Source organism: Trachypithecus francoisi, unplaced genomic scaffold (assembly GCF_009764315.1).
Source record: "Trachypithecus francoisi isolate TF-2019V2 unplaced genomic scaffold, Tfra_2.0 Lachesis_group5, whole genome shotgun sequence".
In the NCBI taxonomy this organism is placed as follows: Eukaryota; Metazoa; Chordata; class Mammalia; order Primates; family Cercopithecidae; genus Trachypithecus; species Trachypithecus francoisi.
Window position 1 is genome coordinate 98,398,511 of NW_022681470.1, and position 12,330 is coordinate 98,410,840.

The 12,330-nt window shown below is 53.9% G+C and overlaps 1 protein-coding gene and 1 long non-coding RNA gene across 4 annotated transcripts; one reads left to right on the forward strand and one right to left on the reverse strand.

The window, feature by feature from the left end:
• The first annotated feature begins 3,599 nt into the window (after positions 1–3,599).
• Positions 3,600–11,919, forward strand: LOC117075682. Its single transcript, XR_004434082.1, has 3 exons — positions 3,600–3,688; positions 9,518–9,591; positions 11,813–11,919. It is a non-coding gene; the product is annotated as an uncharacterized LOC117075682 (long non-coding RNA).
• Positions 6,333–11,849, reverse strand: ECM1 (extracellular matrix protein 1). 3 transcript variants are annotated; one of them, XM_033198252.1, is made up of 11 exons: positions 11,581–11,817; positions 10,287–10,337; positions 10,107–10,208; positions 9,870–9,950; positions 9,690–9,770; positions 9,309–9,365; positions 8,696–9,018; positions 8,062–8,436; positions 7,324–7,544; positions 7,082–7,169; positions 6,333–6,656 (listed from the first exon to the last, which is right to left on the reverse strand). In XM_033198252.1, exons 1-11 carry the CDS (start codon positions 11,648–11,650, stop codon positions 6,426–6,428), a joined length of 1,680 nt encoding a protein of 559 aa, XP_033054143.1. In that variant the 5' UTR covers positions 11,651–11,817; the 3' UTR covers positions 6,333–6,425. The 3 variants fall into 3 exon arrangements, with proteins under 3 accessions (XP_033054143.1, XP_033054144.1, XP_033054145.1); XM_033198253.1 differs by lacking the exon at positions 9,309–9,365 and having other exon boundaries at positions 11,581–11,849; XM_033198254.1 differs by lacking the exons at positions 9,309–9,365; positions 9,690–9,770; positions 9,870–9,950.
• Positions 11,920–12,330: the final 411 nt, after the last annotated feature.

A 12,330-nucleotide genomic window follows, 5' to 3' on the forward strand; every position in this document is an offset into this window, starting at 1 on the left:
TACATTCAGAGCAGGCTACAAGTGCTGCCTCCTTTTCTTCACCTCCCATTCATACTCAGCTCTCCAGAACTGGACTTTTGACACCTTCCTTTTGAAGATGCTACCACTGAGGACACCGACTACTGAGAAGTCCAAAATTGAACTAATGTCTTCCCTCTGTGAAACCTGCTCCTCTTCCCCCTGTATGTCCTGCTGCCTTAGTCAGTATGAGCTGTGAAGTACCACAGACAGGGTGGGCTAAACGGCAGAAACGTATTTGTCACAGTTCTGGAGGCCAGAAGTTCTAGATCATGTGCCAGCATGGTCAGGTTCAGGTGAGGGCCCTCTGCCAGGCTGCAGCCTGCCAACTTCTTGTATCTCACAGGGCAGAGGGGGCTAGAGAGTTCTCTGGGATCCCTTTTATAGGACCACTAATCCCACTTATGAGGGCTCCATCCTCATGACCTAATTGCCTCCCAAAGGCCCCACCTCCTAATACCATCACATTAGGGGGTTAGGATTTCAACAAATGCATTTGGGGGTACACAAACATTCAGTCTGTAACACTTACCTTAGTTACCGGAGCCTCAAACTTGGCAGTCACCCTAGACACCAGCAAACAGGTTCTCTCAACCCTATCTCCTAAACAGCTTTTTAAAAAAGTCCCCTTCCGGCCGGGCGCGGTGGCTCAAGCCTGTAATCCCAGCACTTTGGGAGGCCGAGACAGGCAGATCACGAGGTCAGGAGATCGAGACCATCCTGGCTAACACGGTAAAACCCCGTCTCTACTAAAAAATACAAAAAAACTACCCGGGCGAGGTGGCGGGCGCCTGTAGTCCCAGCTACTCCGGAGGCCGAGGCAGGAGAATAGCGTGAACCCGGGAGGCGGAGCTTGCAGTCAGCTGAGATCCGGCCACAGCACTCCAGCCTGGGCGACAGAGCAAGACTCCGTCTCAAAAAAAAAAAAAAAGTCCCCTCAAGCATTTTTTTTTTTTTTTTTGAGACGGAGTCTGACCGTGTCGCCCAGGCTGGAGTGCAGTGGCACAAACTCGGCTCACTGCAACCTTTGCCTCCTGGGTTCAAGCAATTCTCCTGCCTCAGCCTCCCACGTAGCTGGGATTAGAGGCATGTGCCACCACGCCTGGCTAATTTTGTATTTTTCGTAGGGACAGTGTTCACCATGTTGGTCAGGCTGGTCTCGAACTCCTGACCTGGGGTGATCCACGGGCCTTGACCTCCCAACGTGCTGGGATTACAGGTGTGAGCCTCGCGCCTGGCTAAGTATATTTAAATATACCACACTTCCTGTGTTATTTCCTCTTCCTGGAAGATCTCCCTGAAGGCCAGGCTAGGAGGCTGTCTCAGAATTCTGAGAATATTTCTATCATTAGATGGTCAAGTCTCCACAGACGCTAAAGTCCTTGAAGGTGGTGTTGAAGTCTTCGTTGTAGCCAGAGTACTTTTAGCACTCTGCCTAACACATAAAGGACTGTTTACTTTAGCTGAATTTTGCATACATTCAATTCTTTGTATCTCCTTCCCTTCCAACAAAACCCTACTCAAGTTTAAATTCTGTGAAGCTTTCCCCGGCCTCTCCAATAGTTAGGAGCTCTGACTCTTTTTTTTTTTTTTTTTTTTTTTTTTTTTGAGACGGAGTCTCGCTCTGCCGCCCAGGCTGGAGTGCAGTGGCCGGGTCTCAGCTCACTGCAAGCTCCGCCTCCTGGGTTTACGCCATTCTCCTGCCTCAGCCTCCCAAGCAGCTGGGATACAGGCGCCCGCCATGTCGCCCGGCTAGTTTTTTGTATTTTTAGTAGAGACGGGGGTTCACCATGTTAGCCAGGATGGTCTCGATCTCCTGACCTCGTGATCCGCCCGTCTCGGCCTCCCAAAGTGCTGGGATTACAGGCTTGAGCCACCGCGCCGGCCTTTTTTTTTTTTTTTTGAGGCGGAGTCTCGCTCTGTCGCCCGGACTAGAGTGCAGTGGCCAGATCTCAGCTCACTGCAAGCTCCGCCTCCGGGTTTACGCCATTCTCCTGCCTCAGCCTCCCGAGTAGCTGGGACTACAGGCGCCCGCCACCTCGCCCAGCTAGTTTTTTTTTGTATTTTTAGTAGAGACGGGGTTTCACGTGTTAGCCAGGATGGTCTTGATCTCCTGACCTCGTGATCCGCCCATCTCGGCCTCCCAAAGTGCTGGGATTACAGGCTTGAGCCACCGCGCCCGGCCGCTCTGACTCCTTTACTTTACTCACCACCCCTGAATTGAGCAAGTTATATTTTAATAGTGTATACAATGAATTGCAGTGAATGTTAACACATTCACCTTTTATTTTATTTATTTATTTAGTTTTTTTTTTTTGAGACGGAGTCTCGCTCTGTCACCCAGGCTGGAGTGCAGTGGCGCGATCTCAGCTCACTGCAAGCTCCGCCTCCCGGGTTTACGCCATTCTCCTGCCTCAGCCTCCCGAGTAGCTGGGACTACAGGCGCCCGCCACCTTCCCGGCTAGTTTTTTTTTTTTTTTTTTTTGTATTTTTAGTAGAGATGGGGTTTCACCGTGTTAGCCAGGATGGTCTACGATCTCCTGACTCGTGATCCGCCCGTCTCGGCCTCCCAAAGTGCTGGGATTACAGGCTTGAGCCACCGCGCCCGGCCACGTTCACCTTTTATTGCTAACAGCAATGCTACTCGTGCTTCCGGGCTCTATCCAAACTCATTGCTTCGAGTTAATAGCTGGCTGGTCCCTAGGGAGAATTCTTTAACTCTGGGCACTTGATGCTCAATTCAGTACCTCCTCCTCTTTCAGCATTGTAGCTTACAAGTGCTCTCGGGGTTCCCTTCCTCTCCTCCCCGACCTCCCCGACAGACTAAACTGCTAGGGTTTGGGACCGCGGTCCTCCTCGCCTGACTCCCTGCTCTCTTTGCAGCATTTGGCGCTGCACTTTGCAAACGCAGCTCTAAAGCATCTCTGGGAAGCTCCTGCACAGATCAAGGCCCTTTTTTTTTTTTTTTTTTTTTTTGAGACAGAGTCTCCTCTCTCGCCCAGGCTGGAGTGCGGTGGCGCGATCTCGACTCACTGCAACCTCCGCCTCCCGGGTTCAAGCGATTCTCTGCCTCAGCCTCCCGAGTAGCTGGGATTACAGGCGCCCGCCACCACGCCCGGCTAATTTTTTGTATTTTTAGTAGAGACGGGGGTTTCACCATCTTGGCCAGGCTGGTCTTGAACTCCTGACCTCGTGATCCACCCGCCTCGGCCAAAGTGCTGGGATAACAGGCATGAGCCACCACGCCCGGTCTAAAGCCCTTTAAAGACATGTCTCCGCTGGCGGATTCGCCCGCCAGGTGACAAGGCTTCGCGGACCAGGACTCCGCCCGCTCCCCGTGGGTTGGGGCGACCCAGGCCAGGAGGTACACGTGGGGCCGGGGTGTAGGGGAAGAGCTGGGACGGCCTTTTTCCCCCTGCCTCCCGGGTTCCTCTGTGCTGGAGGGCGCAGGAGCTGCGCGGGACGCCCGCACATGCGCAGCGTCACTCTCGAGCTCCAGACTCCAGCGCTGCGGGCGGGAGGCCCAGGCAGCACAAGGCTCCGGAGACTGGGCTGCCGGCTCAGGGGCGGGGCACAGCGCTGCCCTCGCCCGCTCATTGGCCACTGTGCTGACGGACAGGTGGGACGGACAGCCGGCGAAAGATCTAAGGAGCCGCTGGGCTGGAAACAGGTACTTGGCTAAAAATACCTAAGTAAATAAATGAAAGTCTGTGGAGGAGGAGAGGAAGGAGAGGTGGGCGTGGGTTTGGGAGCAACTGAGACTCTGCTTGCCCCTGGCTGGCGCAGGATGGTGATTCCTTTTTTTTTTTTTTTTTTTGAGACGGAGTCTCGCCCTGTCACCCAGGCTGGGGTGCAGTGGCAGATCTCAGCTCACTGCAAGCTCCGCCTCCCGGGTTCACGCCATTCTCCTGCCTCAGCCTCCCGAGTAGCTGGGACTACAGGCGCCGCCACCTCGCCCCGCTAGTTTTTGTATTTTTAGTAGAGACGGGGTTTCACCGTGTTAGCAGGATGGTCTCGATCTCCTGACCTCGTGATCCGCCCGTCTCGGCCTCCCAAAGTGCTGGGATTACAGGCTTGAGCCACCGCGCCCGCCCTTTTTTTTTTTTTTTTTTTTTTTTTGAGATGGAGTCTCGCTCTGTCACCCAGGCTGGAGTGCAGTGCCGGATCTCAGCTCACTGTAAGCTCCGCCTCCCGGGTTCAGGCCATTCTCCTGCCTCAGCCTCTCCAGTAGCTGGGACTACAGGCGCTGCCACCACGCCGGCTTATTTTTTGTATTTTTAGTAGAGACGGGGTTTCACCGTGTTAGCCAGGATGGTCTCGATCTCCTGACCTCGTGATCCTCCTCGGCCCCCCAAAGTGGTGGGATTACAGGCGTGAGCCACTGCGCCCAGCCAGGATGGAGGTTCTTGGTTCACTCCCTTCTCCGCCAGAACTGGGGCCAGAGAAGTCCGCTTTCTGGAAGGTTGTCCTGGAGGTGGAGTCACAGAGGACTCATCCCCCTGGGACTCTTCATTCCTAGTCATCATTTCCGATTCTTTCAGATCCAGCCTTGAGGCCCCAGGTTCCTGGGAGCAGTTTTGTAGGGTTTGAGACTCCTAGTCACCGCCGCCCCCGGGTCCAGCTCAGGATGGGGACTACAGTTCCTTCCCTCTGGCACTGGGAGGACACTCTCTGAACTGGCCTCCCACCGACTCGCCTGGTTGGCTGTCGACTAAACTTTTTTTTTTTACTTTTTGAGACTGGGTCTCGCAGGTTGAAGTGCAGTACCGAGACCATAGCTCATTGGAACTCCTAACCTCAAGCGGTGCTCCCTCCTCAGCTTCCCTAGTAGCTGAAGGTGGCTAGGATTACAGGCGCACGCCACCTCCCCAGCTCTCCGACTAGACATTCTTCTTTTTTTTTTTGAGACAGAGTGTGGCTCTGTCGGCTAGGCTGAGTGCAGTGGTGCGATATTGGCTCACTGCAACCTCCACCTCCCAGGTTCAAATGATTCTCGTGCTTCAGCCTCTGGAGTAGTTTGGATTACAGGCGGGCACCACCACGCCTGGGTAATTTAGTAGAGATGGGGCACCATGTTGGTCAGGCTGATCTCGAACTCCTAACCTCAAGTGATCCGCCCTCCTCGGCCTTCCAAAGTGGTGGGATTACAGCCTGAGCCACTGCACCCAGCCTAGACATTCTTAAAAGGCAAATTGGACACATCCTCCACTTGAAAATGCCAGTGCCCCCTGGGCCAGGGTGCCAAGATCCACTTAAAATCCTGTGGGTGAGGCATTATTGATGAGCTCCTGCTTATCATTCCAGCCATATCTGAGAGGAAAGCCAACAGAGTCAGGCCCTTTCAGCCTTGACGTTTGTGCACACTCTGCCCGCTCACACCCTCTGCTTCTCTACTGGAGAAGCTCTGACCTCGATGCCCCTCCTGTGAACCTGTGCTGCCCCCAGCCCCACTCCTACCTCGGGACGTTCCTGTCATGCTCAGAGCACACTGGGGGCCCTGTACCACAACACTTGTGACACCTGCTAGGCTCAGGGAGAGTGAACAACCTCAGGGCAGGGACTGTGTGTGTTCTGGATGTGTATCCCCACGTCTTGCAGAGTGTGCATAGACAGGGGTTAAATAAATGGATATTGGCCAGGCACAGTGGCTCATACCTATAATCCCCATACTTTGGGAGCCTGGCCAACATGGCAAAACCCCATCTCTACTAAAAATACAGAAATTAGCTGGGTGTGCTGTTGCACACCTGTAACCCCAGCTACTCGGGAGGCTGAGGCAGGAGAATCACTTGAACCCAGGAGGTGGAGTTTGCAAGTTACAGTGAGCCAAGATTGTGCCACTGCACTTCACCCTGGGCAAAAGGGCGAGACTGCGTCTCAAGAAAAGAAACAAAAAGGATATTGAATGAATGAAGGCATGGATTTTAAGGATCAAAAGTGAAGCTTTATAAATGTTAGGCTGGGCTGTGGCATTTTGGGGGCTCACCAAGGCCAAGAACCGTATCTTCTTTGAGTCCTAATACCTAGCTAACAAGGTGGTGCTCCTTTCAAAATATGTGAATAAATTCAAGATGGCAAAGTGGTGTCAAGCTGTTTAGTTATGGTCCCATCACACAGCCTGTGGAACATCTGCTCAGTGAAGGGGACAGGGCAGTGGGCCTCAGGGGCCAGGCACTGAAGGAAATACAAGCAGGCTTAGGAGGGTGTGTGTGTGTGTGTGTGGTGTGTCTGAAAATGCCAGTGCCCTCCTGGGCTAGGACACCAAGATTCACTTAAAACACTGCAGGCGAGGCATTAGACAGACAACGAGGACACCAAATCCAAGAGGTGTTTACTGTAATGAGTGTTCAAAGGGGTGGGGTAGGGTGGGGTTCCCCCCATCTGACCCTCCAGGGCTCTGGGGTGACTCATTCTTCCTTGGGCTCAGAGGTGGAGCCGATATTTGTTCCTCCAGTTGAGCCCTGCTCCCCCTGGCCCTTGGTGTTCTCAGTGTCTCCAGCCACTAGAGCCACATTCCTCAGATAATTGATGTTGAAGCAGTTGACCTGTTCATCCCCAGGACTCAGGTAACAGCAGAGGGCAGGGTCTTGCCAGAATTTACGTCGGGGACCACACAGATCATTGATGAAGGTTAATTTCTGATGAAGGAGAAAAGTAAAACAGATGATGGGGTGGGGAGGTGGTCCAAGGACAGATGTAGATACTTGGGTGCCCAAAGTCCCCCTTTCATCAGCTTCTACTGCTCTCTCCCTGGTTCCCCTCCTGGGGCCCAGAGAGAGTACAAGCCTGCCTTGCACAGCTGGATTCCTTGTGACTGACAGATGTGTACATCTGGAAATGCCAGAAGTTTGAGGCCCAGAGAAGGCATAAATAGGAACTTAGAGATGGGGAGCAGGCCAGGTCAGAGTGAAGACTTTTCTGGAACCAAGAACAAAACACCTCCCCCACTAGTCATTATAACGAGGGCTGGCTTGAGGTACTAAAGAGAAGGGTTGTCCTGCAGTTCTAGCTCTTTCCCTTCCCTCCCCTGCATTCCTCTGGAGACTAGACTCCACACACTCACCTCCTCCTCTGCACAGCAGGCCTGTTCTGGAAATGGCAGGTCACAGCAGCGGGCGGTCATGTTGTGAATCAGCCCAGGAATATGTTTACTATGTTGGTGTGAAAGGGGCAGGGATTAGGGTCTTTGGGCATCTTCTGGCATCAGATGGGGTTGGGATATCATGATTTTGCTTTTCCCAAAGGTGTCCCCAAGGGACGTTTTCGGGAAAGGAAGAGAGTGGGGAAGGACTAGGCAAGACTTACTGCTTGGTGAGAACTCTTTGGTTTCCACAGAGGTGGCCCATGAGGTTGGGGGTGACTCGGCTGATGTCGATGGCCAAGATGTCCCGGTCATAGTTGGGGTACGGAGCCTGACGGGCAAAGCACTCATCCCGAGAAGGGCTGGGAGGGTGGCGGCAGCATGAGTGGTGGTGGGTCTTCACGGTATACTCCCGGTCACAGTATTTGTCAAGGCTATCCTCCCACTGTGGGCCAGAGACAGGGAAGTCAGAAGCTGGACACTTGGCCACTTCTCTCCTGACCATTGACTTCTCTTATTGCTCCTGGCAACTAGATGAGGGGCTCCCAGCCCCAGGGGCCCAAAGGGGATGGCAAAGAAGTAGAGGGTTAGGAGGCAACTGTTGATGTGTGGGCTTGGGAAGGTGGACGGGTGGAAGCCTGGATGAGGTTCCACGCTGGCGCCAGGAGATGAGCTGGAACAGTGGTTGGAGAAGGTCAGGTGAGGCCAGAGCTGGACACATGGACGGATGGTAGACAGGTGCGTGTGTGGGTCATGAGTGGAGGAGGCCAGAAGTGTAGTACGAAGCTCGAGATGAACAGATTCAGGTGATGAACACAATGGATGGACAGACAGCCACAAACAGATGAACGGGTGGACGCACTCACAGCAGGGTTACATGGATGGATGGACCGGCAGGATCAGAGGTCGAAGATGGGCAGGCAGGCAAACAGGCTCTTGGGGAGGCTGGGACGCCCACTTACGGCTTTCCATATACAGGTGTGATTGTTCCCCTGGTGGCAGCAGCGCTGGAACTCCTTCTCCAGCCGGATCAGTGCCAGCAGCTCCCTTTGGAGGGGGTCAGTAGCTGGCAGGTTGCGTGGCACAGAGCGGAAGCGCCTCAGGTGGCAGATGTTCTTGATATTGTCCAATGTGGGCGCCCCAGGGGGGAAAGGCAGCTCAAGACCCGAGGAAATAGCAGGCTGATGGCTGGGGCAGGCCCGGAGCTGGTAGTGTGGCTGGGGAGCTTCCTCCTGGAAGCAGGAGAACCGAGCCTCCCCCTGCTGCGTGCAGCACCAGTGGGGTCGGGTCTTGACCGAGAACTCGGCCTCACAGAATCGGCTCATTGCTTCCTCCCACTAGAGCAAGAGGGGAGGATCAGCCCACTTTGCACATTCCTGCCTTGCTCCCAGGCTCCAGGAAAGGACCCTGGGCAGGCAGATAAAAAAGAAACAGTGGTTGTCCTCTGCTCCCCTGGCACACTGGGGAGGCCCATGGTAGGGCCAGTGAATGGGACCTGAGGTTCCTCCAGACCCAGGCCTAGTGCTCTAACCCTTAAAACACACATACTGTCTGGGAGTTCAAGGACACCCCCCGGCATCAAGAACCCAACCTTACCACAAGTTTGGCACACTCTAGGCGGTTTGTGTGGCTGCGGCAGTGGCAGCAGCGGGAATATCCAATCTCCAGGAAATTGAGGGTCTCACCCTGGCGAGTGAGGTGGGAGTAGCTGGACTGTGGTAGGTTCCAGGGACCATATACCACATGCTGACGGTCAGGAAGGCAGATTTGGTTCAGATTTTCTGGAGAAGGCCGCCCAGGGGGGAAGCCATCCAGCCGGTGGGCCCAGCCCCCTTGGGACCGGCCCTGTTGGCAGTGCTGGGCTGCATTCCAGGACTCAGGTTCTGAATGGCTCTGGTCCCCAAACGAAGCTGGCGTTCCTGGAATGGGGAAAACAGTGGGAAGCGGGGACATGTGGAGGAACCCACAAAGGCTGGATGAGCTGGGAGGATTGAAAGAATCCAGGATGGAGGAGAAAGTGTTGGGAGGATATAAGGGAAATGAGAAAGAACAATTTGTGGCTCTTCCTTTTAAAATAACTGAAAGGCAAAGAGAAGCACACAGCCTGCCCCCACCTCCTCCTGCTTCTCAGGGCTCGGGCTTCCTACTCCTCTCCCCAGGGTCCTGAGCACTAAGTTCGGGGGATGGACAGACCAAAGCTGTCACTCACCCTCTCTCGGCATGGATCGTATGATTATCTCCTCCTGATATGGAAGAGGTGGGTCTACTGGGGTGGAAGGAGTAAGCAAAAGCCATGTTGGGATGGCTATTTCTAGCAGAGAAAGCCTGGCTAGTTTACGTACACAAAGAACTCAGCAGAGAAGCAAGTGAAAATAGATGCTTTTTTTGCGTATTTAATCACATAACTTTCTAAAACAGGTATGTCCTCAATTTTACAGATGAAGAAACAAAGGCTTGGAGAAGTATGTAACTTACCCAAGGTTATACAACTGGTGAGTGGCAGAGCCCACCATCTTGTCTGCCCCCAAGCCCATGCTCTTGGGGAAGGCCATGGGGTAAAGGTGGGTAAAGAAGAGAGGGAACTGCTTACCTTCTTTCTGTTCATTGGGCTGCTGGAGAGAGGGCAGCTCTTTCTGGAGGGGAACAGCTTCCTGAGATAGAGGGGGACCCACTGCAAGATAGGGGTGAGGGCACCAAGGAGCAGGGATCAGCCTGGTGCCAACAGGATCCATAGTGGGATAGAGGTGAGAGAGGGTGGGCAAGTGCTCACCTTCCTTTTCAGCAGGGAGTTGGGCAGGTAGCAGCTCTTCCTGTTGGATAGGGGTGGCCTCCTGAGAGGGAGGGGGCTGCACTATAGAAGGGGGAATGTGTGAGCAGCCCATCCTTTCTCCTAGCCAGGGCTGGGAGAGGAGGCGAGGGCCTCTTCCCTCCTTTCCATCTGAAAAGTGGGACGTAGGGCAGATTAGAAACCTGGAGGATCACTGAGGAGGGCATGGGGTGACCTTACCTTGACTCTGTCCCTCAAAGGGAGGGCCATGCTGTGAAGTGTCAGGGTGATCCATGAGGAGGCTTCGGGATAGGGGTGGGGAGGGGGGAGCTGCGTAGCCAACTAGAGGAAGAGGGGAGACATCAGAGCCCACGATGACTCCTGGAGTCCCAATCCCATGCTGCTCCCCCAAACTCTTACCTTCTTGAAAGTGCTCTGGCCTTAGCTGCCTCTGCCCTGTAGCCTTGAAGCCTGGAAGGAAGAAGGGCAAGTCAGGGGCCGCTGGGAGGGCCTTCCCTGGACTTCAGCAAGGGATGGGGAGGCTGTGGAGATCAAGAGTGTAGGAGAGACAAGCAAGACACGAGATGCCCCTCTGTATTCACCTGCCCCATGTCCCTTAATCCTCTCCCAGCCCCAACACACCTAGACATAACCAGCTGGGTTCTGAGAAAGCCTGTGGCGTTCTGATAGCTCCACCTCTACTGGCTCAGAGGCTGGGCCTAAAGTGAGTATGGCATATGGGATTGGGGAGGGAGGCCCTCATTTCCTCTGCCAGCGTCTTTCCCTCAGGGCTGTGGGTTGTCCTCCCCAGTCTCTGCTGGGATGAGTCTCTAGCTTTCAGAGGAAAAAGTCTAGACCTTGAGCTGGTTGGAGCCTACCCTATCCACCTCCTCCACCCACCCTCCTACTCCAGGCCCTTGAAACATCTTTAGGCCTTTGGCTAAGGAGGCTTCCTGAAGGTTGAGTACTTCCCCTTCAGCCAGTCTCAGCTCCTCCTTAGTTTAGGTCTCAATTTAGGGCCTGGGGGACTGGGACAGGCACAGGAAGGGAGTCACTTGTAGGTGATCTGCAGACACAAAAGACCAGGAGCTGGGAAGAATGATGGTATGAGGCTTCACAGAGAAGCAGACAGATCTGCTGACATCCTCAGCAACTTCCCGCAGGAGTGCCCTGGCTTTTTTTTTTTCCTTTTCTTTTCCTTTTTTTCTTAGTTTCCACCCATAGCATTGAGGGGTTCCTGTTTTGTTCAGGCATTAAAGCGGATAAAGAATGTGTTTGTGCTGGATGGAGGGTGGCTCTGTGGATGGACACCCCTCAACTCCTCTAATCAGACAAGGAGTCCGTCAAGGCTTGCTGGGTCAGCAATCCGGTTTTGAGCAGCCTGGGGGCCCCTTTTCCCTCCCTTGTCTGTCCCACCAGCCCCCTCCCTACAACCTCCTCAGCACTCTGTGAACCCACCCCCACTCAGTTGTCCCTTTGACTGGGATTCTGTGTTTCTTGGCAGCAGTTTCTAGGAGCCCCTCTCCTTCTGTGCCCCTGCTCTCTGCCTCCTTGGTTAAAGGCTCCAGTGGCCCGGGCCCACTTTGGGCCTGCTCAGAAAAGGCAAGTCAAATGGAGAATCACTCTGCTAGTGATGAGCCATCTGGGATGCCTGGACCCAAACCCCTGCCATGCAAGCCCAGACCCCCTCCCAAGTGCTGACCCTCCAACTCACCTCCCTCAGAGGCAGCAGAAGCAATGGCCAAATAGGCCAAGACCAAGGCTGCTCTGACTGTGGTCCCCATCCTGGGGCAACTGACCACCAGACACCAAGGGGTGGGTACTCTCAGGCAAGTCTGGATGTGAAGGGCCAGCTGCTGGAGCTTGTCTGGTGGCTGTTACTGTTGTGAGCTTCAGGACCGGGTCTTCTTTTATAATTGTCTGGTGTGATCTCCCGCCCTCCTCAGCTTCCTGCCATGACTCAGTCCCAGCTGCTCCTCCTCTGAAAGCCACTCCTCCAAAAGTCACCCTGAAGCCTCATCAGAGAATTGAGAAGAATGGGACTGACCAGAGGAGAACATTCTTATGACCCTCAAGAGAAACTAATGTCAGAGAATCAAGGAGCAAGAGGTGTTTGAGCCCCTAGTTTGTGCCTCAGTTTCTCCATCTACATGCTGCTTTCTGTGGAGAGGGGATCTGCCAAATCATGAACTGGGGTTGGGGAAACAGGGCACAAAGGAGTTTACGGGGGGAGCAGGACACCTATCCAAGGGATCTCCCCTACCAATGTGAGGTCTGGACTGTCCCTTTTCAATTTCCCTCTCTGGGACAAAAAAGAGGGAGACAAAGTGGAACGTCCTTTTATCCCACCTCTCCAGAGTCAGAGATGAAGACATATGACCAGCAGCTTCCAGTATTCATTTATTTGTTTATTTATTTATTTAGAAACGGAGTCTCGCTCTGTCACCCAGGCTGGAGTGCAGTG